The 24,331-nt window shown below is 41.5% G+C and overlaps 1 protein-coding gene across 1 annotated transcript in view; it reads left to right on the forward strand.

Moving 5' to 3' along the window:
- The window catches only part of LOC123775306 (midasin-like), a 139,489-nt gene that overhangs the window by 51,845 nt on the left and 63,313 nt on the right, over positions 1-24,331 (forward strand). The window contains exons 13-17 of the mRNA XM_069311863.1: positions 4,392-4,632; positions 9,095-9,303; positions 13,410-13,586; positions 17,877-18,050; positions 22,156-23,832. Coding sequence (XP_069167964.1) covers positions 4,392-4,632; positions 9,095-9,303; positions 13,410-13,586; positions 17,877-18,050; positions 22,156-23,832 — 2,478 coding nt within the window. The remainder of the gene's footprint in view (positions 1-4,391; positions 4,633-9,094; positions 9,304-13,409; positions 13,587-17,876; positions 18,051-22,155; positions 23,833-24,331) is intronic.

Genomic DNA, 24,331 nt, shown 5'->3' on the forward strand with positions numbered 1-24,331 from the left:
TTCTAACTTCAGAATTGCTTTTAAATACATGGATAAGGAGCCGGTCGGCCGAGCGGACAGCACGCGGGACTTGTGATCCTGTGGTCTTGGGTTCGATCCCAGGCGCCGGCAAGAAACAATGGGCAGTTTCTTTCACCCTATGCCCCTGTTACCTAGCAGTAAAATAGGTACCTGGGTGTTAGTCAGCTGTCACAGGCTGCTTCCTGGGGGTGGAGGCCTGGTCGAGGACCGGGCCGCGGGGACACTAAAAAGCCCCGAAATCATCTCAAGATAACCTCAAGATATGAATGGGGAAGTACTTAAGAAATTGTTCTCGACTTTTGTTAGGCCAAAGCTAGAATATGCAGTCATCGTGTGGTGCCCATATCTTAAGCAGCACATCAACAAACAGGAAAAGGTGCAAAGACATGCTACTAAGTGGCTCCCAGAACTGAAGGGGAAGAGCTACAAGGAGAGATTAGAGGCATTAAATATGCCAAAGCTAGAAGACAGAAGAAAAAGAGGTGATATGATTACTACGTACAAAATAGTAACAGGAATCGATAAAATTGACAGGGAAGAATTCCCGAGTCCTGGAACTTCAAGAACAAGAGGTCATAGTTTTTAACTAGTTAAACAAAGATGCCAAAGAAATATAAGAAAATTCACTTTCACAAACAGTGGTAGACGGTTGGAACAAGTTAGGTGAGGTGGTGGTGGAGGCCAAGACCGTCAGTAGTTTCAAAGTGTTATATAACAGAGAACTGGGGAGACGGGACACCATGAGCATAGCTCTCATCCTGTAACTACACTTAGGTAATTACACACACACACTCACTCACACTCACTCACTCATTCACTCACTCACTCACACTCACTCACACACTCACTCACACACTCACTCACACACTCACTCACACACTCACTCTCACACACAAAGACGAGATCTTTCAAAAGAAGATAGAGAGAAGCTGAAACTGAACCTCGCCGAGGCAAAACATTTAAATGAGAGCAGGAATGAAGAAGAAATAAATTCTTTTTTCTACAAAGTGATAGGGGTAGGCAAACCAGTAAAGTGGTACATAAAGGCAAACCAACAAAATCAATAGAGAGAGGGGGAGTGAAGAATAAGGAGAGGGGGAACAAGTTCCTGAAGATTGCATACACCAACATAGATGGAGTGAGATCGAAGATACTGGAGTTAAGTGATGTAATACAGCTGCAGACACCAGACATTGTTGCACTCACGGAGACAAAACTTGAAGATGTAATTTTAAATGAGGTCATATTCCCAAGGGGCTACTCAATTTGGAGACGGGACAGAAAAATTAGGAAAGGCGGTGGCGTTGCTGTGCTGGTAAAAGAACACCTAAAGGTGAAGGAAATAATGACTGACAATCCACAAGAAGTTGACATAATAGCACTAGAGATCTGCTATGAGGATGATAAACTAATGATGATAAATGCATATAGTCCACCGCCAAGCAGCACATGGTCAAAGGAGGAGCTAGATAGTAAACGTGAAGGTCTTATAACAATAATGAGAGAGATTATAGCGAGAGCGGATAACGATAGATCACGACTGTTGATAGTCGGTGACTTCAACTTGAAATCCATAGACTGGGAAGCATATGAAGCTAAAACAGAAGATTTTTGGACCTGTAAATTTGTAGACCTCATCCTGGAAACATTCTTGTATCAACATGTTAAACAAGCTACGAGGATGAGGGAAGGGGACGTTCCCTCCATGCTAGATTTGATATTTACCAGGAAGGAGGAAGAGATATTTGACATTCAGTACCTTCCTCCCTTGGGTAAAAGTGACCATGTCTTTTTGGGAATAAAGTATGCAATGCGTTATAAGCTGGAAGAAAATAAGGAGGTTGAAGCAGTTGAAAAACCAGACTTCAGGAGAGGACATTATGGTGATCTTAGAAATTTTTTTAGTGAGTATAATTGGACAGACTTGATGCTAGGCAAGGAAGTGAATGAGATGTATGGCAAGTTTTGTGAAATATATGATAAAGGCACAAAAAAATTTATACCAAAACAGAGATGCAGAACTAGGAAACAGGATTGGTTCAATAGAAATTGCGAGAGGGCTAGAGACCGAAAGACACAAAAATGGAATCAATACAGGAAGAGGCCGAACCCCCAAACATACCAGCGATACAAAGATGCGAGAAACAACTACACGGCAGTGAGGAGAGAGGCAGAAAGAAATTTTGAAAAAGGGATTGCGGACAAATGTAAAACAGAACCAGGTCTATTCTATAAATTCATAAACAACAAATTGCAGGTAAAGGATAATATTCAGAGGTTGAAAATGGGAAATAGATTCACGGAAGATGAAAAGGAAATGTGTGAAACACTAAACGAAAAGTTCCAAAGTGTGTTTGTACAAAATGAAATCTTTAGGGAACCAGATACAATAAGAATTCCAGAGAACAACATAGAACACATAGAGGTGTCTAGAGACGAAGTGGAAAAAATGCTCAAGGAGCTCGGTAAGAACAAAGCAGCTGGCCCAGATGGCGTTTCACCATGGGTTCTGAGAGAATGTGCATCTGAGCTCAGCATTCCACTTCACCTGATCTTTCAGGCATCCCTGTGTACAGGAATCGTAGCAGACGGGTGGAAACAGGCTAACATAGTTCCAATCTACAAAAGTGGCAGCAGGGAAGACCCCCTCAATTATAGACCTGTATCATTAACAAGTGTAATAGTGAAAGTATTGGAAAAACTAATCAAAACTAAATGGGTAGAACACCTAGAGAGAAATGATATAATATCAGACAGACAGTATGGTTTTCGATCTGGAAGATCCTGTGTATCGAATTTACTCAGTTTCTATGATCGAGCCACAGAGATATTACAGGAAAGAGATGGTTGGGTTGACTGCATCTATCTGGACCTAAAAAAGGCTTTCGACAGAGTTCCACATAAGAGGTTGTTCTGGAAACTGGAAAATATTGGAGGGGTGACAGGTAAGCTTCTATCATGGATGAAAAATTTTCTGACTGATAGAAAAATGAGGGCAGTAATCAGAGGCAATGTATCAGAATGGAGAAATGTCACAAGTGGAGTACCACAGGGTTCAGTTCTTGCACCAGTGATGTTTATTGTGTACATAAATGATCTACCAGTTGGTATACAGAATTATATGAACATGTTTGCTGATGATGCTAAGATAATAGGAAGGATAAGAAATTTAGATGACTGTCATGCCCTTCAAAAAGACCTGGACAAAATAAGTATATGGAGCACCACTTGGCAAATGGAATTTAATGTTAATAAATGTCATGTTATGGAATGTGGAATAGGAGAACATAGACCCCACACAACCTATATATTATGTGAGAAATCTTTAAAGAATTCTGATAAAGAAAGAGATCTAGGAGTGGTTCTAGATAGAAAACTATCACCTGAGGACCACATAAAGAATATTGTGCAAGGAGCCTATGCTATGCTTTCTAACTTCAGAATTGCATTTAAATACATGGATGGCGATATACTAAAGAAATTGTTCATGACTTTTGTTAGGCCAAAGCTAGAATATGCAGCTGTTGTGTGGTGCCCATATCTTAAGAAGCACATCAACAAACTGGAAAAGGTGCAAAGACATGCTACTAAGTGGCTCCCAGAACTGAAGGGCAAGAGCTACGAGGAGAGGTTAGAAGCATTAAATATGCCAAAACTAGAAGACAGAAGAAAAAGAGGTGATATGATCACTACATACAAAATAGTAACAGGAATTGACAAAATCGACAGGGAAGACTTCCTGAGACCTGGAACTTCAAGAACAAGAGGTCATAGATTTAAACTAGCTAAACACAGATGCCGAAGAAATATAAGAAAATTCACCTTCGCAAATAGAGTGGTAGACGGTTGGAACAAGTTAAGTGAGAAGGTGGTGGAGGCCAAGACCGTCAGTAGTTTCAAAGCGTTATATGACAAAGAGTGCTGGGAAGACGGGACACCACGAGCGTAGCTCTCATCCTGTAACTACACTTAGGTAATTACTCACACACTCACTCACACACTCACTCACACACTCACACACTCACTCACACACTCACACACTCACTCTCACACTCACTCTCACACTCACTCACTCTCACATTCACTCACTCACTCTCACAGTCACTCACTCACTTTCACCCACTCACTCACTCTCACTCACACACTCCATACACTCACTCCATACACAGCTTCAAATGTAGACATTATAGAGCTCACACTATGCTCAGGAACTTGTATTCCAGTAGCTTGACAGTTAAAAGGCTGGACCAAAGAGCCAAGTCTCAACCCCCTGGAAGCAGTACAGTACTAGCTAATTACATACATATAGCAGACTGAATCACTTTCGTAAAATGATGTAAGAATTCACTAATATATGTTTATTTTAACAGTACATAATCACACAAACTGTGCAGAAGAATCTTGAGGATCTCGTACGCATTGTGAGCATTGGTCGGTTTCCAGTGTTGTTACAAGGTGAAACTTCTGTGGGCAAAACATCCCTAATTACTTACCTTGCCTGCCTCTCTGGGAACGTGTGTGTGCGCATTAACAACCATGAGCACACTGATCTTCAAGAGTATATAGGATGTTATGCTCCTGATGAAAACGGCAAACTAGTTTTCAAAGAAGGTATTGTATTGTGTTGTAGTTGTATTCTAGTGTTTGGGTTAAATCTGGTGTTGCATTTCACTGTTTTAAATGTGACAAGCGATGTGTAATGTATGGAGAAGTAAAGTATGTGTGGATAATTGAAATAACTCCTGATATCATGATAAAGAACATTATTTTCATAGACTAGATAAAACTCTTCCATACGTAATGCTTCTTTAAAACTTTTGTATAATATTAAAATGTACATTTAACACTTTCGCGCTCTACGCGAAGGTCAGTCAGCCAACCGTAAGTGCTCACTGCGTTTTGCCGCGTAAGCGTAAAAACAAAAATGTGTATACTCTTTTTACTCTCATGACCTTAGTTCTCGAGCTACGTATTTCATTTTGGTACCAACGTGTTCGCAATAAAATTCTCTAGAAGAACATCAGTAAAAAAAGTCACAAAACGTATAGGGATACCAGCACCAAATAAATAACTACGAAGATGACTCGCCGTGAGCGCCCAACAGCAACAAAATGTTTTTACTCTTGGGATTGTTATCACCTCCACACTTGTTCTACAGCGTTAATTTTGGTATAAATGGACTCGCAATGAAATTCCCAACACGGTGATATGAATATAAGCGTAGAATAATGATTGCGGCCCGCCCGCAAGAGTGTGGGAAGTGGTGAAATTGTTACCCGGTATCGGTGACGGGACGACGCACGGCGCTTTGAAAGTTTATACTTATTTCACTCTCATGACATTAATTTTCTATGTATGTCATTCATTTTTGTGTCAATGTGTTCGCAATAGAATGTTCTATGAGCCCATAGGTAAAAAAGATCAACAAAGCGCAAGTTAGAATAGCGCCAAATATAAAACAACGCTGGAACATATCAGTGAGCGTCAAACACACACGAAATGTTTTTACTTTTGTTATGTTTGTCAAGTTTATACTTGTTGCACACAGTTATTTTTGGTTGTACATTGATCGGAATAAAATTCCCTAAACAGACATATGCATATAATACATGATATGGGGGAAGCATTACCAGTATAAACGGCTAAAGTCACCCACCTGCAACCCGTTTGGGACATAATACCATTTGATCGAAGTCATCCACACCTTTCATGAACTTATTGTACCATGCAGCCTAGTGGTGAGAAAGAGAGCCTCATGGCGCGCATTTTGAAACAAACCCAAAGTAAATCGGATAAAAATTGAATTTTATACAAATATTTTAAAAGATTACATAACTTTATGTCCACTATGCGGTAGCGTTGGACGAAACAGGACTCACCGGTGAGTCCTGATAGCGCGAAAGTGTTAAGTTAGTTTACCAAAGTTATCCAGAAGTGCTCTACCTAATGGTTCAAGATAGATTTTTAATGTCCATTTTGTCCTTTCAGTGACTACATTTTTCCTTATTGTATGTATTTGACAGTTGTAAAAGTGAATGCTGAGAAAATGAAAGTTAAAATGTTGGATTGAGGAGAACATTGTGTGTAAATGGAGAAGTGGTATATAAATGTATTTAAACAAAAACCTCTTATTCTGATTATCTGGAAATAAAAATTTCTGGTTCTCTACACCTAGTGTCCAGATTGTATTCACTTAATGGAGTTAACCCCCATTATCCATGAAGTCGTGGTGGAATTCCTGATAATTATTAATTTGAACTGGTTCCCAAAATAATTCATAGATGAACATTATTGTGCAGTGCACTAACCTTATTGCAATACTCAGTCTGCTAGTATAGGACCAATTAGCTGCAAGCCTCCCAAATCACCTGCTCAGTGATAATCATGGTCATAGACTGCAACAGTAATGACAACATGATAACAAACTACTATTCACATCACAGCTAATAGTGCATGATACCCAAGTTATCCTGAATTAAGACAATATGAACCCCTACAACACAGAGGAAGGAAATCAACCAAATGCTTAAGTGGATGTAACAGGTGTTGACACTGTCAACAAAAGCATATGATGCTTAACTCCACTAAGTGGTAAATGCAACTCAGCCATGAGCATTGTGTCCCACTTATGAATGAGTTAGGCTCACGCTCCATACTATGACTCATTCCTATTAGTTTCACCTGGTGATCAATTCCCAAGTGAAAGATAAGGAATTAGATGAGGAAAGACCCAAGAATAATCCCTCCTTGGGAGGAATCAAATGTGTTAAAGATAAATGTTCATATATAACCTTTGCTAAATATCATGTGTATAACAAATTTGGAAAAAAAAAAAAAAATATAAATGCAGGATGAAGTGACTGCTCGTCCTCACATAGTGAGGATGAGTGATAGGTGAAGAGTAAGGAAAAGTGGGGAAGAGTAATCATGTAAAAGGGAAAGTTTAGAAAGAGAAAATGGGATGAAGGGTGGATTAGAAAGAGTGACAGGAGAAGAAGAAAAAGAGGAATGGAAAGAATTAGAAAGAGCTAGAATGAGTTAGAGTAGATAGAGGTTATAAAGGGGGGGTCGGCTTACGGCTGACAGTCGAGGCCCCCCCCCCCCCCCCCCCCTCCGCTGGAACACCTCTGCAGTAAAGGCTTCTCTTTCTATCTTAATTTACAACTCGTCGAGTATTTTAGTTAACTCCTGCCTACCCGTAGATAGCCTCTGGCTATCTTCCTTCCATGCCTAGAAAAGCAGCTTGTTTGATGGAAAGGACACAGACAATTGCCTGCAATTATCAGCTTAGCAGAAAGCATGACACCTGACATGGATGTGCAACAATGCCACAGCCAACTACAGAGGCATGTATGTCTTGAGCCACACACAGGATTGCAGATGTCGGTTGCCCCAATTGATTTTGAATTGGCCCCACATCAATATTCATGTGGGTGTATACTGGGGATTCTTCACTGCTCTCAGGACTGCAAGTTTTGAAACCCCATATGTTTGGCACAGTAGAACTCGCCCTACTCGTGCTTCCTGTTACTCCAGCACGGCTCCTTTAGAGAATATTTTGCCCCCCCCCCCCTATCAAGTCACACTACACAACACTGGAGGAATTGCTCAACAGAGCGACATGTTTGCTGGAGTGTCAGGCAGTCAACGCGGAGACCTAGAGGGTCTGCATTGACTGAGGTTGTATATATCATCCACTGTCAGTGGATATATGTGCCTGAAGACACACTGATGCAGGCGAACACCAGAATCATTCTATTTTGATAGGCGAGTGCAGTGGCCCACAGAGTCAGCTGTACATCTAAACATGATAGTTGGAAGTCTTAGGTTTCTACCATTACTATGACACCCTCTCTCCCCATGTCTAGAAGATCTGTAAGAGTGCAGGTAAATTTCTTTCAGATATATCCATCTTTTATCTCAACGGTTCTGTCTTGGCTGATAAGGTGTTGTGAATAAATTTTATTCATACATTTCAGCCATTAGCTCTGGTATTTATCTTCTCCCTGCTTCCAGACTAGTAAGGCCTTATTGAATCTCAACATTTAGACTTAATCTCCTTCAACTTCTCTATTATGATCTCTCTTTCTGAACTCTGCCCCTCTGTAGTTCTTCAGCGGTGGGCATAGTTGACAGTCACTATGAGATGCTTCGTCATATCCCTCAGTGCCCCTTTCAGTATTTGCTAAATATCTATAACTGTATTTGGGAAGTGATCTTGGTTACTGAAAACTTATTACTTGGTTACTGGCAGTTGTTTTACCATTCAGAAATCTAGTATTCAAGTGACTTTCCCATTACATTAACAAGTTCTGCAAACTTTTTGAACATGTGGTTAATGCAAATCTCACGTGGATTTTGGTTCTCCCTCTCAATTTCTCTTTCGCAAATGTCACAGCATAGCTGATATCTTAGTGGACATGGTGTAAATGTGTACTGCCCTTGCTGTGAATACCTTTGTTGTTGCCATTCTTTTTGACCTGGAACAGACTTTTGACACTACCTGGAGGTACAGCCCAGCTACTCACTTTTGGCCTTTGTAGCAATCTTCTACTCTTCCTTCAAAGCTTCTTGTCATTCATTTAAATTGAGGCATGGTACTGCATTCTGTGACTTTCAATGACATGGTTGTGTTCATTACTCTTCCTGTTGCTGTAATTATGTAATAATAAAAATTAGTTGCTGTAGGTGTTGCACTCAGTATTAATTATCTCACAGAGCCAGTGTTTATAGACTTTTTTTACATCTGTAAATATTGACCACTGAGAGACCCCACTTTCCACTTATTACCATACTTAATGTATCTTCTCTGATATTAACCCTATGTCTCCTGTCAGCCAGGTACTCCCTTATTCACTGCTTTCCTCGTTCTGTTATATTGATCTGGTACTCTTAGTGGTGGCCTGAGTTAGATTAGCCATTTTGTTTCTTCCAAATTCTCGACAGAGCTACATGCAAAGATCTCTCTCATGATGGTAATGTAAGTCACAAGTTTCTGGTGAGTGTTAAAAGTGCTGGGTGGATCCACTGGCTATGGGTCTTTATTTTGATCATTTTTTTTTTTTTTTTTCAGGGGCACTTGTGAAAGCAATGCGCAAGGGCCACTGGATTATTTTAGATGAGCTTAACTTGGCCCCATCAGATGTTTTAGAGGCCCTCAATCGTTTGCTCGATGACAATAGAGAGCTCTTTATTCCCGAGACGCAAGAAACAGTTCATGCCCATCGCCGTTTTATGCTTTTTGCTACTCAAAATCCTCCTGGGTTCTATGGTGGACGAAAGGTTGGTGTAATCTGATGTTTTCTCATTTTAATCGTCATACACACTGTATGCAGTATGTGAGTCATCTCCTGTTACTTCTTAACACAAGACTAAAGTATACTGCATGAAGCACATTTGCACATTCTAGGCAGCTTCTGGATATTCCTAACATGACCCAATGTCATTAATAATTATGTAATTTGTTTCATAAATAAATAATGCTATTTCCAAACCAATATATACCCAGATCTTTACTGAAAATAAACTTATCTAATTTATATCTATTTTCTGGGTAGAGCCCCGGAGGCTACCTGGAGCTATTGGACTGTTATTAGTTAATATTGGTACTGACCTTCAGTCATATCGAATTGTCATGCCTACCAGGGACCACTAGCCAGAACATGGTCCCCTCAGAGAGGCGAAGGGAGCAATGGCCTATGAAACTCACTTGTATGAAATTATTCATGACTGCCATCGTCCGGGGTTGAGCACCCAGAAAAGTAGGCACTTCAAAACAGACCCCTCCTGCTAGAAATACTGCAACCTGAGACTGAACGAAGACTAGGTCGGCTATGTGCATGTTTGAACAAAGGCTAATTCGGCTGCTCATTCGTGCCGACCCTCCCCCTCCAGGAGGGGGAGAGGAGGACCCAGCCCACCTAGCTGGCATCCGGACCATCAGTTTGTTGTCTGAAGCTAAATGGGGTGGAAGTCTGCTCTGGTCTCAGTTGCCTGATTGGCTTCAATCTGCTGGTGTTCCTGCTGTGCATTGGAGGTGGCCAAGAGTTCATACCACTGCTCAGGGGTCCTGAGGATAATTACACCCCTGTGTGCAAGAAAAAAAAAATCTAAAAAATTATTTCGTCTTCTTAAAATGTTAATTTGTGTTCCCTGAGCACAGGAAAAATAAAAATAAAAATTGTAGGTGACATATTTTGGGCGCAATTGACCGAGGAAGTCTGGCAAAAAGTGGGCGTTGACAGAGCGGTCGTCAGAGCCGGTCAGCGTCACCCGCGCTGACAAGTGGGAGTTGCCACAAAGATATTATCACTTAATTATTTCTATGTCTGATTGATTTTTTCTTAGTTTTTTTTGCAGTAATATTCATTAGTGTGTATTGTAGTATATTTATACAATAAAAGTGGTGAATAATTGCTATACTCAAAAGTATGGTGTGCATATTAGTGATTCAGTTATTATGTTCATAAAACAATAAAGAAATAGTTTTTGCTACTATTACACTCTATACACACGTTATATATAAGTATCTGCATGTTTTGTTCACTATAACGAACCACTAAGTTGGTATTGAGAGTCGAAAAGCAACAAGGAGTGACCGCCACACGACCAGCCAGCCACTCGTTGCCACTCCCTCAACAACGCCTCACTCACCCACTTTTTCCTCCCACCATCCTGTTTTATATTTTATTCACAATATACAGACATTATATATAAGAATCAATATGTTTTGTTCAGAACTGTACAACTAAGCTGATATAGTTAGTTCAGGCACTAAGAGTTTGTCACTATACACACAGTCAGCTGGTGGCTCCCTCACACATTCAAGGTCACACGCACTAAACTTTCTCCCCCAACAATACCGTTTGTGGTGTTATTACACTATATACAGACGTTATATATAAGTATCTACATGTTGCATGCACCGTAACTGTACACCTAAGCTTGTAAGAGTGCCCAAAGAGCATAGTGGCCACCCTAGACAAATCATGCAGACGACGTCACCTCTGTCACCCAAATAGCTCCTCCCAACATAATCCTTTTGCTGTTATTACACTAATACACACATTATATATAAGTATCTATATTTGTGTTCACCATAGAGAACCAGTGAGCTGGTATGGTTAATGCAGACAATAACAGGTGGCCACACAGTCAGTAAATGATGCTGTCTCCTCCGTTCCTCAGCTTCACTCCTCCCATAGCGCTAATTATCACAACAATCCAGCTATTATCACAATCCTGGTCATTTTTATCAGTCAGGGGTCCTCTGTAATATTGTCATCGCTAAACAATAGCAGTTATATATTTACGTTGACATTTTTTGGCGATGCTGTGGTCACAAGCTGAACAGCAATGCTGTTCGCTCGTGCTGCGTGCACCAGCCTTGGGTGCTCCAACAGTACTGTGGCTCTCACACTTAAGAATATTGCCCACAATTTAAAAAAAAATGGGGTCTGTTTACAAGAGCCCTGAGGAAGCTAATGTGAACCCCATGTAGCTGCGGGCCATTTGAATCGTGCCTGGCACCCTATGGCGTATATATACGCCATGTGCACCGTGGGACATGTTACTCATAGCGTATATATATGCCATGTGCAGTTTAAGGGTTAAGCAGGTATCAATAAGGTACTGCCCGAAAAGCGTTGCGTAATAGTGGCTTTAGGCATTGTATGTACTAGCTCTATCTATCTAAATCCATCAACTTTTGTATCTCACCTTGTATGTATGTACTTTACCTGAATAAATATTTGTATTTGTATTCGTTGTATTTGTAAGTAGAGGAAATGCAGAGAACATGTACAGTACGCATAGACATAGACTCTCACGATGTACCTTCTCGAAAGGAGACGAAAGAGTTACAAGTAATATATATATACTTGGAAACTACTGGAGGGCCAAATAAAGCTCTTTACTGAGCTCCAAAATGCTCCAAATTTGTACAGTAAAGTAACAAATTACTGGAGTGAATGATTTGGAAGGATATGCAGAATAGAGCCAGTGAAGAGTAGAGGTGCTATAGGCACAATTAGAGAACACTGTATGACCATGGAGGCCCGTAGTTGTCCAATATTCCCCCCAGCAAGTATAAGAAATGTTACTGGAACAAAAGTGGAAGTCTTTAAGAAAAACTGAACAGTTTTCTGCAAGAAATGCTGTTCTCCATGTCCTGGGTTGATGGTTTTGGCATTCTAACGGGTTCTGGTGCCCCGGTATTTAATCAGTGTTCCTGGTCCCAGTCAGTCATATGTTGCTTTGGGGTATGTCTCCTGGGCTGGGTTCTCTTCATCCTCTTCTCCTCCTCCCTGGTAAGTCCTTAATTTTTCTCTGTGGTTCGTTAGCATAGAATGTAATGAAACTCTTCTTTCTGCTTGAGCCCCGGTGACCCTTTTGCTTCCTGCCTTTTCTATACAGATTCATTGAGCTGTTCATCAGCTCCAGAGCTGCCAGCTTTGGCCAGGCCACTTAATACTGGTGAATATTACTGATCAGTTTGAGCTTGCGTGAATCTCTTGTTCTGTGCGAGTAATTTTCAGAGTTGTTTGGCATGGCAGTTTCGAAGCTTCGTTTTCTGTGAAGCCTCCAGTTGACTTTAAAGCTTTGCTAACTTTCAGAAGTGCCAGGTTCTGGATCTGGACCCCAGTAGGCCAAACAGAATTTCCAAGACTGATGGGACTTTTAGTATGGAGCAATCTCGGTATGCAACCTGACTTCGGGCAGGAGATCCACTCAAGGGAATAGTGGGATTGAGTACATAATTAGTGCTATTATATACTCTATACATGGTTAGGTTTAAGGTTACTTTAGATTAGATCTATCCATGGTTAGGTTAGTTTAAGGTTACTTTAGGTTAGATTTAATTTTGTTTGGTCATGTTAATTTGGTTTATTTTTGACAATAATATGAAATATGGAATTCAAAAATGTTTATTTTTGGGGGGATCTCAAGATTTCAAAAACTTGAAACCTGAGAATTATGTTTACAGAAAACAAAATTCTTCAAAGTAAACATTTTCAGCATACTTTTTATATTTAAAACAAAAATTATAATAATACTAACTATAATATTTAAAACCAACAATATAATACAATACAATTAAAACTTAAGAATAATCTCAATTTATGACAAAGGTTTGTTTGCCTTTGTAGACTAAACAGAATGCATTGTTTGCACATATAGACTATTACTGGATCCACAATATGCTTTCAGACCATTACAAATATCTAGATAACTTCATGTGGTTTGAAAGGGAGGGGGAGGGGGAAGGGTTCATAGTAATGGATTTGGTCTGAGGAACAGCTCAAGCATGATAGCTTCTGGGAGCCACTGAAGCTCAACCAGAAAAGGGCATTTCATTACATTCAACATTGTGTTTCTATTTTCCGCAGGTGTTGTCAAGAGCATTCCGTAATCGTTTTGTAGAATTACACTTCAATGAGATCCCAGCTTCTGAACTAGAGGTGATTCTTCATAAAAGATGTGAGGTTCCTCTTTCTTACAGCAAGAAGATGGTTGCAGTCTTACAGGATTTACAGAATATGAGAAGAGGATCAAATCTTTTCCAGGTCAGTAACCATGCTTTATTTAAGCTTTTCAATGTAGGGATGTGGTAACCCCATCACCCACCACTATGTGATATAACAAACTTATATTTGTTATTAACCCTTAAGCTGCTACAGTCTTAACCAATGTGATGCGTCGTGTTTATTGGGACATTCCCCCTGTCCGCCGAAAATCAAGGGTTCCAAATTTTTATTTTTATCTTTGTAAAATAAATTCCCATCCTTCCCTACATGTAAAAAAAAAAACTAATAAATTCTAGTTACTTTGGTTGTGGGGATGTGGAGAAGGAGGCATGTTTGCTGTGCACTCGTGCGTGAAGCTCCCAGAGGCAGTCGCACGGGCCATTCAAGCACCGCGAGTTGCCACAAATGTATTTATAATTATTTGTTCTATGTGTTTCCAATGCAGTTTTCTTTGTTTTTCTATTGTATACGATGCATATTTGTGTCCTTTACAATATGTATACAATAGAATGTTCATAATGTTCCATGGAACTATGATACATGTGTCAGTAATGTGTCCACAATAAATGTTTATTGTCGCAATATTACTTGTTAAAAATTCACTAAAATTACAATATGTACAGTATCACAATATTTACACAGTTATATACTGTATTACACACTCAGTACTTCGGAAGTGAGTGATAATCAACGAAACAGCTCATGGTTCACAGTTCAACTTCGCTCTCGATGCACCAGGTAAAAACTGATTTTCACTTCCTGTTTATTTGTTCTGTGTGCTTGCAAATAACACACTCATGTACACCCTTGGCTTTAGTACCTGTAGGTGGTATGTAGCAAAGCTTGTGAAGTGTAAGGTAGTCTTGAAAAGATCACTTTGTAAGGTATTCTGGAAAGAGATTCAGCCATTCTGGAAGAGAAGCCACTAACACTGCTCATCTATGCCACTTGTATTGGATGCATCATCACTGAACCCAGAAAAAGATTCATCTCTGGTTCATCTATATAAAAATTGCAGATAACACGAGTGAGCATGGGTGGCGCTCAGCTTCAACTAGATACGCTCGCTGTATTGTCGTCATCGGTGCTGTATCACTTGCAATTGACCTTTGTGTTAGGTTCTTATTGTGCCTAGTTTCATCAATATCATGGCCCTTATGTTCTTAAAACAATAAGATCTGAATGTCACTGATGGTGAGTTATCTTTCAACACCGCGAAAGATTCTTGAGACCAGAAGGCATGGCAGGATGTGCAGAATATCCCAACATATCTTTTGCTGACATTTGGGCATGAGGGTTTTGGAGGCCGAACAGGGTCCTGGCCATCCAATATCTGGTCAGTATTCCTGGTCCCAATCATTCGTGTGTCGCTTTGCATCGCAGGTTGCAGCCAGTTGTCTTGACTTAGACTTGATGTTGCGGCCGCCTCCCAGGTAAGTCCCTCTTTTACTTTTCTTTGGTTAGGTGGCTCCAGGGAGCCGGTGGGGGGGTTCCCGAGAAATCTCATATCATTGAATGTAATGAAACCCCATTTTCTGGGTGAGCCCCTGAGGCCCTCTGGCACCCTCCCTCCGTCCAGTTGGTGTTTTTTTCTGGGGGAAGCCCCGTCGGCTCCCCGGTGCTTACTAGGCTGATAGGCTAATGGCAGATTTTGGCATCACTCATGTGTATGGAGTTCTGTGGGCCTACCACCTTCCTCGAGAGGGGGAAGGAGGAGCCTCAGACCCCCACACCGGCCATCACCCATCAGTTCTAAGGCTGATGCTAGAGGCAATGGTCGTGTGCTCCAGCTCCAGTGGTTATTTCAGCACTGTACCTAGTGTGTGGTGACTGCTAGGTGGTGCGTGAGCCGGGAGTGATTCTCCAGTACTCGGGATGCATGCGCCTAGAGTTTCCTTCCCTAGGTTTCCCTTAAGTACTGCCCTTGGGGCTTGGGGTTACCTTCCCAAAGTTCCTTGGGTTCTGCCTCTTCTAGGTCATTTACTGCTTGGTTTTTGGCCGCCCTTTGTGTGCTAGGGTGTTCTGTCTCCCTTGTTCGCCTTAGGATGAGGGGTAGTTTTGCGCTGGTAGAGGTGCGGGTACTGCAGAGCTTGTTTTCACCATTCATAGCGGCCGGCTCTGTTCCTTTTCGGTATGCTGTCCTCTTGCGGGGTTTTATTTTTATTTGTGTTGTGTTGCCTGGTGGAGGGGGGGTGTCAGCTTTGATCGTTGCCCCCCGTTGTACCTGACCTGAGTATGGTTCTATCATCTGTTGGTACCCCTTGCTAGGTCCGTGAGTGTACACGTCCCTGGGGGTTTCAGCTTTAGAGTGTTGCTTGGTAGTTTTGGGCGCCGGTTAGCTGTACCCTGCCTGAGATTCCCTGAGCGTGGGTTCCGTCTCAGGAAACCCGTCCCTGGGAAACCCTACGGGGGCGTGCAGGTCCGATGGATGCGGTTTCCGAGTCCCCCCTCGCTCTGTGCGAGTTCAAGGGTTGCTCTGTCTCCTTGCCTCATGGTGATTTGCCACATACATTCACCCATCTCTCACACCTTCATCCATCTCGCACACCATCCATCTCACACACCTTCATCTATCCCACATACACCATCTATCCCCCACACACCTTCATCCATCCCCCACACACCTTCATCCATCCCACACACACCTTCATCCATCCCCCACACACCTTCATCCATCCCCCACACACCTTCATCCATCCCCCACACACCTTCATCCATCCCACACACACCTTCATCCATCCCCCACGCACCTTCATCCATCCCACACACACCTTCATCCATCCCTCACTCCAGTATGTTGTTATTTTACTGTGCAGATTTGGGACCTAGCCCTCCAGTGTTTTCCACATGTATATTATTTGATATCTCTCCCTTCTAACGAGTACATTCGGAGAGCTTTGAGACGATCCTGATAATTTACATGCTTTATCTCTTTTATGTATCTTGTATATGTTCTCTGTACTCCCTCTATTTCAGCAATCTCTCCTTCTCTGAATGGGGAAGTGAGTACTGAGTAGTATTCAAGATGGGACAGCACAAGTGATTTGACGGGTACAACCATTGTCATGGAATTCCTGAATTTTAAAGTTTTCGTAATCCATCCTATCATTTTCCTGGCTGCCGCAATATTTGCTTGGTTATGCTCTCTAACCTTCGTCCATCCCACACACACCTTCATCCATCCCCCACACACCTTCATCCATCCCACACACCTTCATCCATCCCACTCACCTTCATCCATCCCACTCACACATTCATCCATCCCACACACCTTCATCCATCCCTCACACCTTCATCCATCCCTCACACACATATTCATCCACCAAGAACAATACTTTTGTGTTTAATGATAAATTTTAATCTCAAACTTTTTGGAATAACAAAGTGCAACACTTTCTCTTCCTTAGCAATTTATTCATGGAATTTTTTAAAGTAGAATTCTGCCCAGTATTGTGCTTGGTAAGTGATTCAGGTATGTTGATATTTTGTGCCTTTGTCTTAGTAATCTTGACCTGATGGAATTTCTTGCAAGACTCAATACCTTGATCCATTCAGTCAAATTTATCATTGAAAAGGAAATAATGAAGTTCTACCATTCCTTGATATTAAGATTGACAGGCACTGTATGACTCAAACAAAGGTAGGAAACATCAGTGTGCCACTTGAAATGATTTTAGGCCACTATAGTACATGTAATGCATAATAATTGTTCAGATGATGATTGGTGTACATGTTATTTTTTATTACACTAACTATAGTTGTGAAAACAATATGAACATAATTGGGATGCAAATCAATTAATTACAGTATAATGAAATTTTATAACCATTATGATTACTATATTGGTATAGAAACATTCATGACTGCATTTGCATAGTAGGCAATTTGCATAGTAGGCAAACAGTAGCAGGATTTTGTCATGGGTCTAGGTAAGCTCAACTACAGCCATGTGGTGCTGTTATATCCATATTAGTATTTTGGGTATAAAAAAGACAATAATATCAAATTAATGTGTGGTAATCATATTACCACTTGAGTCAATGTATGACAATAACTACACTTTAAGTGTTAAACTTGTTCACAGAAGCAAGACCTTTGCTCATAAGCTAGTCAGTGGATGGGACTATGATTTGTAACAAACATTTTAAAATTGTCAATTACCGTACTAATTATTTGTTAATTTTCTTCCACTCTGTAACGTGTGTTGCTTTAGTAATGTAAATTTGTTGCTTAAAAATATAAGCGACTTCCGGAACTTGTTGAAGTGTTAGTGTCCATATCCTTATGCTGTTTAAAATTTAACTAAAATTTTTTTATATATATTTCTAGGGTAAGCAGTCATTCATTACTCTCCGGGATCTTTTCCGTTGGGCAGAGCGATATCGACTTGCTCCCAAGCAAACAACAAAATTTTATGACTGGGACCAGCATCTTGCAGACGAGGGTTACATTGTCTTGGCAGGCAGAGTTCGGGTGGAAGAAGAATCTAATGCCATAATAAAGGTGTGTTGTGTGTGTGTGTTGAGAATCTCGCTACATTCCTTATTATACACCATCTGTTCATATTTGTCTTTCTTACTGCATTTTCACTGCATACCACATTATTTATGGTTGGTCTTTTTGTAAATAACACTGTAATAATAATATCTGCAATTTAAAAGTGTCAAGTTATGAAACTTGTAAATATTTTGATTAATTGCAAACCACATGATGTTCAAAGGGAATATGAGGGACCAGAAGCACCAGTTTAATTTTAGAGGTGGTAGGACAAAAGAACATATATGAAAGCTGAATACATAATCAAGTTATAAAAATTATTGAAAAATCTCATGGCCCGTTTTGAAACACAAACATAGCCAGGCAAAATCCTGCCTAGGACTCAGGGTAATAGCTGTCACTGCCCCAACATGCAGCAGAAAATAGGAGTGTTGCTCTGTGGCATGGACAACAAACAGCCCTCAGACTTGCACAAGGCACAAGTGGGTTCAGAGGGAAACATCCATAGGCCACACCGAAAAGTTGCAGGGAATTATCGGTTCTCAAAGGACTGACCAAACAGGACACCTCAAGCACTGGGTTTGCCTTCCGGGAATTATATAAATATATTGACTTGTATTTATTTGCCCCCAACCAGGTGTTTAGCCAAAGGGGCCAAAGACCCCCAGGCATTCCAGAGGTATGGGCCCCCCTATCCCAGTGATCGGGCCTCTAAAGAGCAAGCTCCCGAACACAACAGAGAAGAGAACTGTCATGGTAGGGGCAGTGCTAGGGAGCACATGGGAAGGAACCCCTGAGCACATGCAGCTTCAAGTGCCATATGATCCAGGTCCATACAACCCAAACCAAACAAAAAGCACCTGTAAGGCTAACTATACTATAGAGTAATGCCTAGCATATGGGCCCCCTAAGGATAAAATCAAAGGTTGGCTGGCACTTAGCTTAGAAGCCGTGGGACCCATGCACTTGCTTGACGTCCGGTAACACTTCAGTACACATTCAATGGTGTCCACATCAGCAACAGAACTTGCTTGAAGGACTCGGGGAGACCCAGAGCTCTGGCTTTCCTTCCCCCCATCACTACTGGCAGGGGTTAGTGTTAATGAGCTCGTGCTAGTTTTAAGAGATTAGATTGTTTATGTTGTTTTGGAACTTGTTTGACAGTCTTGAGGTGTCAGTCATTTTCCACCCAGCACTAGTGTGTTTTTGTTTGCTGACTTCCCGAATGCTTTCCCAGTGGGGATGGCAGTGTTACTTGCTCTCTGCACTATAGAGAGGGAGCCAGGTTCTGGCTCTGATCCACAGTAAGCCAAACAGAAGTGTGCAGCTGATGTGACCTAGTAGTCGGGATCCATCTCGGAGAGAGTTAACTTCAGGGAGGCACTAGGGGCTTTCCCAGAAATAGCTATAATAGTTCTATTCCACAAAGAAGACATCAAAGCAATTGTAAAATCTCTTAAACTGATAATGCCAACATTACATATTATAAAATCATTGGATGAGTGCTAGGTTAAGATTACAAATCTCTGAGGCAATGTCTTCGTAAGCTTTCTCTTGCAAAATGCTGATGAAATATTATCATTACACTTGCTTCTCTGTACTCTGTTCTCTATACTCATTATATTTCCTGGACTTTAGCACCCTGTACACAGTATTGAATTTTGTACTCTTTACAGTAATGTGTAACCTTATTTTTAGTTTTCTCAGATTTGGTGGCATAATAATATCTTTCATATTTTTAGATATAGTTCTGTGTTCTGGTTCCTGTTCCTGTTCTGGTAGTTCTGAGTTCTGTGGGCCTACTGGGGACCACGAGCCAGAACCTGGCCCCCTCAGAGAGGCATGGGGAGCAATAGCCTTTAGAAACCCCCGTGTGGTTGGAAGCATTCTGTGTCTGTCATCAACCAGGTCAGGCACCCAGAAAGGTAAACGTCCCAAAACAAACCCCTATTCTGGTGAAAATTGCTACAAAAATCTAAAAAGTTGATAGAACTCCCCAAAAAGAAAGACCAAGCGAGCATGACGTCACACATCGCCACACTGCTGTCTGCACCATCCCAGACCCCCGTGCCGGCCATCCACCCTTCAGTTCAAGGCTGATGCTAGAGACAGAGGTCGTGTACTCTGGCTCCAGTGATTTTCCTGAACTGTACTTTGTTCCTTGGGTCCTGCCTCTGCCGTGTTACTGCTCATTTTTTTCGGCCTCCCTTTGGGTGCTTGGGTGTTTTGCCTCCTTTGTTTACCTTAGGGTACGAGGCAGTGTGTATTGGTAAGGGGCACAGGAGTGGGGTTTTCTTTTCCCCCCCTCTGCATATAAGTTGAATTTGGTGTCTGCCCGTCCCCGAGTTTGGTTCCATGTCCCCCTGGGTTCAGTTCCATGTCCCCCCGGGTTCAGTTCCATGTCCCCCCGGGTTCAGTTCCATGTCCCCCCGGGTTCAGTTCCATGTCCCCCCGGGTTCAGTTCCGTCTTTCCGGAGGTTTTCGGCTTCCCGCATCCAACCTCGTGCAGTGCGGGCGACCCTTGAGACTTACCTCCTGTGTAATTACCTAAGTGATTTTTTTTTAATTACCTAAGTGTAGTTACAGGATGAGAGCTACGCTCGTGGTGTCCCGTCTTCCCAGCACTCTTTGTCATGTAACGCTTTGAAACTACTGACAGTCTTGGCCTCCACCACCTTCTCACCTAACTTGTTCCAACCGTCTACCACTCTGTCTACCACTCAGGCCGGGGTGCATCATCCTTTGTGTCCCGTTGTGGCCCAACGCCGTTATTTGCATGCCTCGGCTTCTGTGTCCAGGGACGCGCTTTGGGTCGATACGGTTTTCTTCCTTACCGGTTCGCGGGTGCGGGTCTCCCAGTTCGTTCGCAGGGTTATTAAGGCTAGCCAGCGTGCGGTCTATTCCCGTGCCCGTGACGTTAGTAAGTTCGCTGCTTTTACTGCCGTCTTTGGCAACGTGTCTTGGGTTGACATTCTGGCGCGGGGTTTTTGGCGGTGGAACAGGGTCTTGGCTGCGCACTACCTCGTGAACGTTCCTGGGCATAGTTGGGCCTGTGCCGTTTTGGGTTAGCGGTTGCAGCCAGCTGTCTCTATTTCGGGTTGAGGATTGAGCAACGACCACCTCCCATCTGAGTCCCTCTAATTTTACTCTGTGGGTAATTAGCTCCTTGGAGCTGAAGGGGCTCCCACCAGAAAACCAGCATTGAATGTAATGAACGCCATTTTCTGGGCGAGACCCAGAGGCTCCCCAGCATCCCTCCCTTCCCCCGGTCGGTGATTTTTCGTGTATTTTGGTGTCCAACCTCAGAACTGAAGGGTGGATGGCCGGCAAAGGGGTCTGGGTTCTCCCCGTTCCCTCTCCCAGGGAGCAGGGAGCTGCTCAGACAGCTGCGCGGCGACGTGTGACATCATGCTCGTTTGCTCGTTTCTATTTGGGGAGTTCTATCCACTTGTTCGTTTTTTTGTAGCAATTTTCACCAGAATAGGGGTTTGTTTTGGGATGCTTACCTTTCTGAGTGCCTGACCCGGTCGATAGGAGACATAGAATGCTTCCAACCACACGTGGGTTTCTATAGGCCATTGCTCCCCATGCCTCTCTGAGGGGGGCCTGATTCTGGCTCGTGGTCCCCGGTAGGCCCACTGAACTCCATACACATGACTAATGCCAAATTCTGACATTATCATATCAGCCTGGATAGTTCCCGGGAGCTTCCGGGTCTCACCCAGAAAATGGCGTTTCATTACATTCAGCGCTGGTTCATTTAAAGCTAAAGAGTTGTATTTTATGTTGGTATTTTAAAAATGCAATAATAGCAAAATAAAATTACAAAAAAGTGAGTTAAAGCTAGCCAACATGACGTTGAAAATGACAACAACAGTCGTCATCAGAACGTTTTGTCATTTTTGAGCAAATGACTACTGTAGTCATTACAAAATCATTAAAGGGGTTAATCATCTACAATCAGAACATTTTTACTTTTGTTAAATGTTTGCTGTCTGCTTGCTCTAAAATAATTCAGTTCATAATGGCTAACAAAATTTTTGTTTTTGTTTAGAATTAGCTTTTAAAATTCTTTATGCATTTTGATCATTGTACTCTATTCTATTTACAGGTTCTGGAAAAGAGACTCAAGAAGCCAGTAGATAAGTCGAAGCTCTTCTCCTTGTCAGAAGATACATCTCTAGTTACCAAGTCGTGTCTGATGCAAATGTGTACCATAGAAGGTTTTGAGCATGTAGTCTGGACACAGGACATGCGTCGTTTGTATGTCTTGACTGCAAAGGCCCTTAGTTTTGGTGAACCTGTACTGCTTGTTGGAGATACTGGTTGTGGAAAAACTACCGTGTGTCAAATGATTGCTGTTCAAAATAAGCAGGCACTCCATACTGTCAATTGTCACATGCATACAGAGGGTGCTGATTTTCTTGGTGGTCTCCGTCCTGTCCGATCTCACACAGATGACGATGATCGTTTGTTTGAGTGGGTAGATGGCCCACTCATAGTGGCCATGAAAAATGGGGAAATATTTTTGGCTGATGAAATTTCTCTTGCTGATGATAGTGTTCTGGAAAGGTTAAATTCTGTTCTTGAGCCAGAAAGGGTGTTGGTATTGGCTGAAAAAGGAACAGATGATGGTGGTGACATAAGCAGTCTGGAGGTTATTTATGCACAAGACCAGTTCCGACTAATAGGCACAATGAACCCTGGTGGAGACTATGGTAAAAAAGAACTTTCTCCTGCTTTAAGAAATCGTTTCACAGAAATTTGGTGCCCAAAAGTTGAAATTAATCGTGTGGCATCTGATGTTCTGGGCATTATTGAGCACAATGTTAAAAAAACAATTGTTTTAAACACTGAAGCAAATACAAGTGGCTTTGGCAATGCTATTTTAGAATTTATTGAACATTTTACCAAAACAGATCTTGGTAAGAAATGTGTTCTCAGTATCAGGGACTTGTTGTCATGGGTTCACTTTATAAATAAAGTTGCATCAGGTCCAACTTGCATGGATGCAGGTTTGGCTTACATACATGGAGCATGTCTTATTCTTTTAGATGGCTTAGGTTCAGGACTCACAGGTAGTGGCACTGCTGGTTGGAAGCAGCTGAGAGAAGCCAGCCTAAATTACCTTTGTCAGCAAGTATGGCAGAAAACGACTATTAATCCCAGCAGAGCAACACTTCAAGAAGAATTTGTTAGCAGTTTATCCTTCACGAACACAGACACAGTGTTTGGCATTGGACCTTTCATGATAAACAAAGGTTCAGCTAGTGAATGCAAGTCTACCATGTTTACCTTTAAGGCTCCTCGTACATGCATAAATCTTCTCCGACTTCTTCGTGGTTTACAGCTAACTAAACCTCTGTTGCTAGAAGGTAGCCCAGGTGTTGGTAAAACCAGTTTAGTAATGGCTTTAGCCAAAGCATCTGGTAATGACATTGTGCGAATCAATCTTTCTGAACAGACAGATGTTAGTGACCTGTTTGGTGCAGATTTGCCAATTGAAGGAGGCAAGGGTGGAATGTTTGCATGGCGAGATGGCCCTCTTCTACAAGCACTAAAACATGGCTCTTGGGTTGTGTTTGATGAGCTAAATTTAGCCTCTCAATCTGTTTTGGAAGGGTTAAATGCATGTTTTGACCATCGTGGTGAAGTTTTTGTGCCTGAATTAGGGAAAACCTTTCATGTGGAACACCACAGTACCAAGGTCTTTGCTTGTCAAAATCCACAGCATGAAGGCGGTGCCAGGAAAGGTCTTCCTAAATCATTCCTCAATAGATTCACACAGGTAAGATAACTTCAGGGTTATTGTATTTTTAGCATTAGTGCAACTGCAAAAATCTAGAATAAATCATTCCAGCTTCCTTTCAGATTTTACACAAACCTAATTGGCAAGCATTACCACTGTTTAGGATTGTCTTTCAAACTTTGATAATAGTATTATTATAGCAAAATCTTTGTAGATTTTCAGATTTCTGATATGATTAATTTTGGATTTTTAAGGTTGAATACTGTTTATCATAAAAAACTAAAGCTTAGTTCTGGAATCCCTCAAGCTACACAGGTAGAACAAAAAAATAATTTAACATGAACATGTAGAATTTCTTTTGTTCTTATAATATTACTGTTTCAGATTGTTTCAATTTTTCAATGCAAATTGACTCTCCCATTCATTAATTTCAGTCATATACTTACATGTATATATATATATATATATATATATATATATATATATATATATATATATATATATATATATGTATTATATATATTATATATATATATAT

This window comes from Procambarus clarkii, chromosome 70, assembly GCF_040958095.1.
Source record: "Procambarus clarkii isolate CNS0578487 chromosome 70, FALCON_Pclarkii_2.0, whole genome shotgun sequence".
Taxonomy (NCBI): Eukaryota; Metazoa; Arthropoda; class Malacostraca; order Decapoda; family Cambaridae; genus Procambarus; species Procambarus clarkii.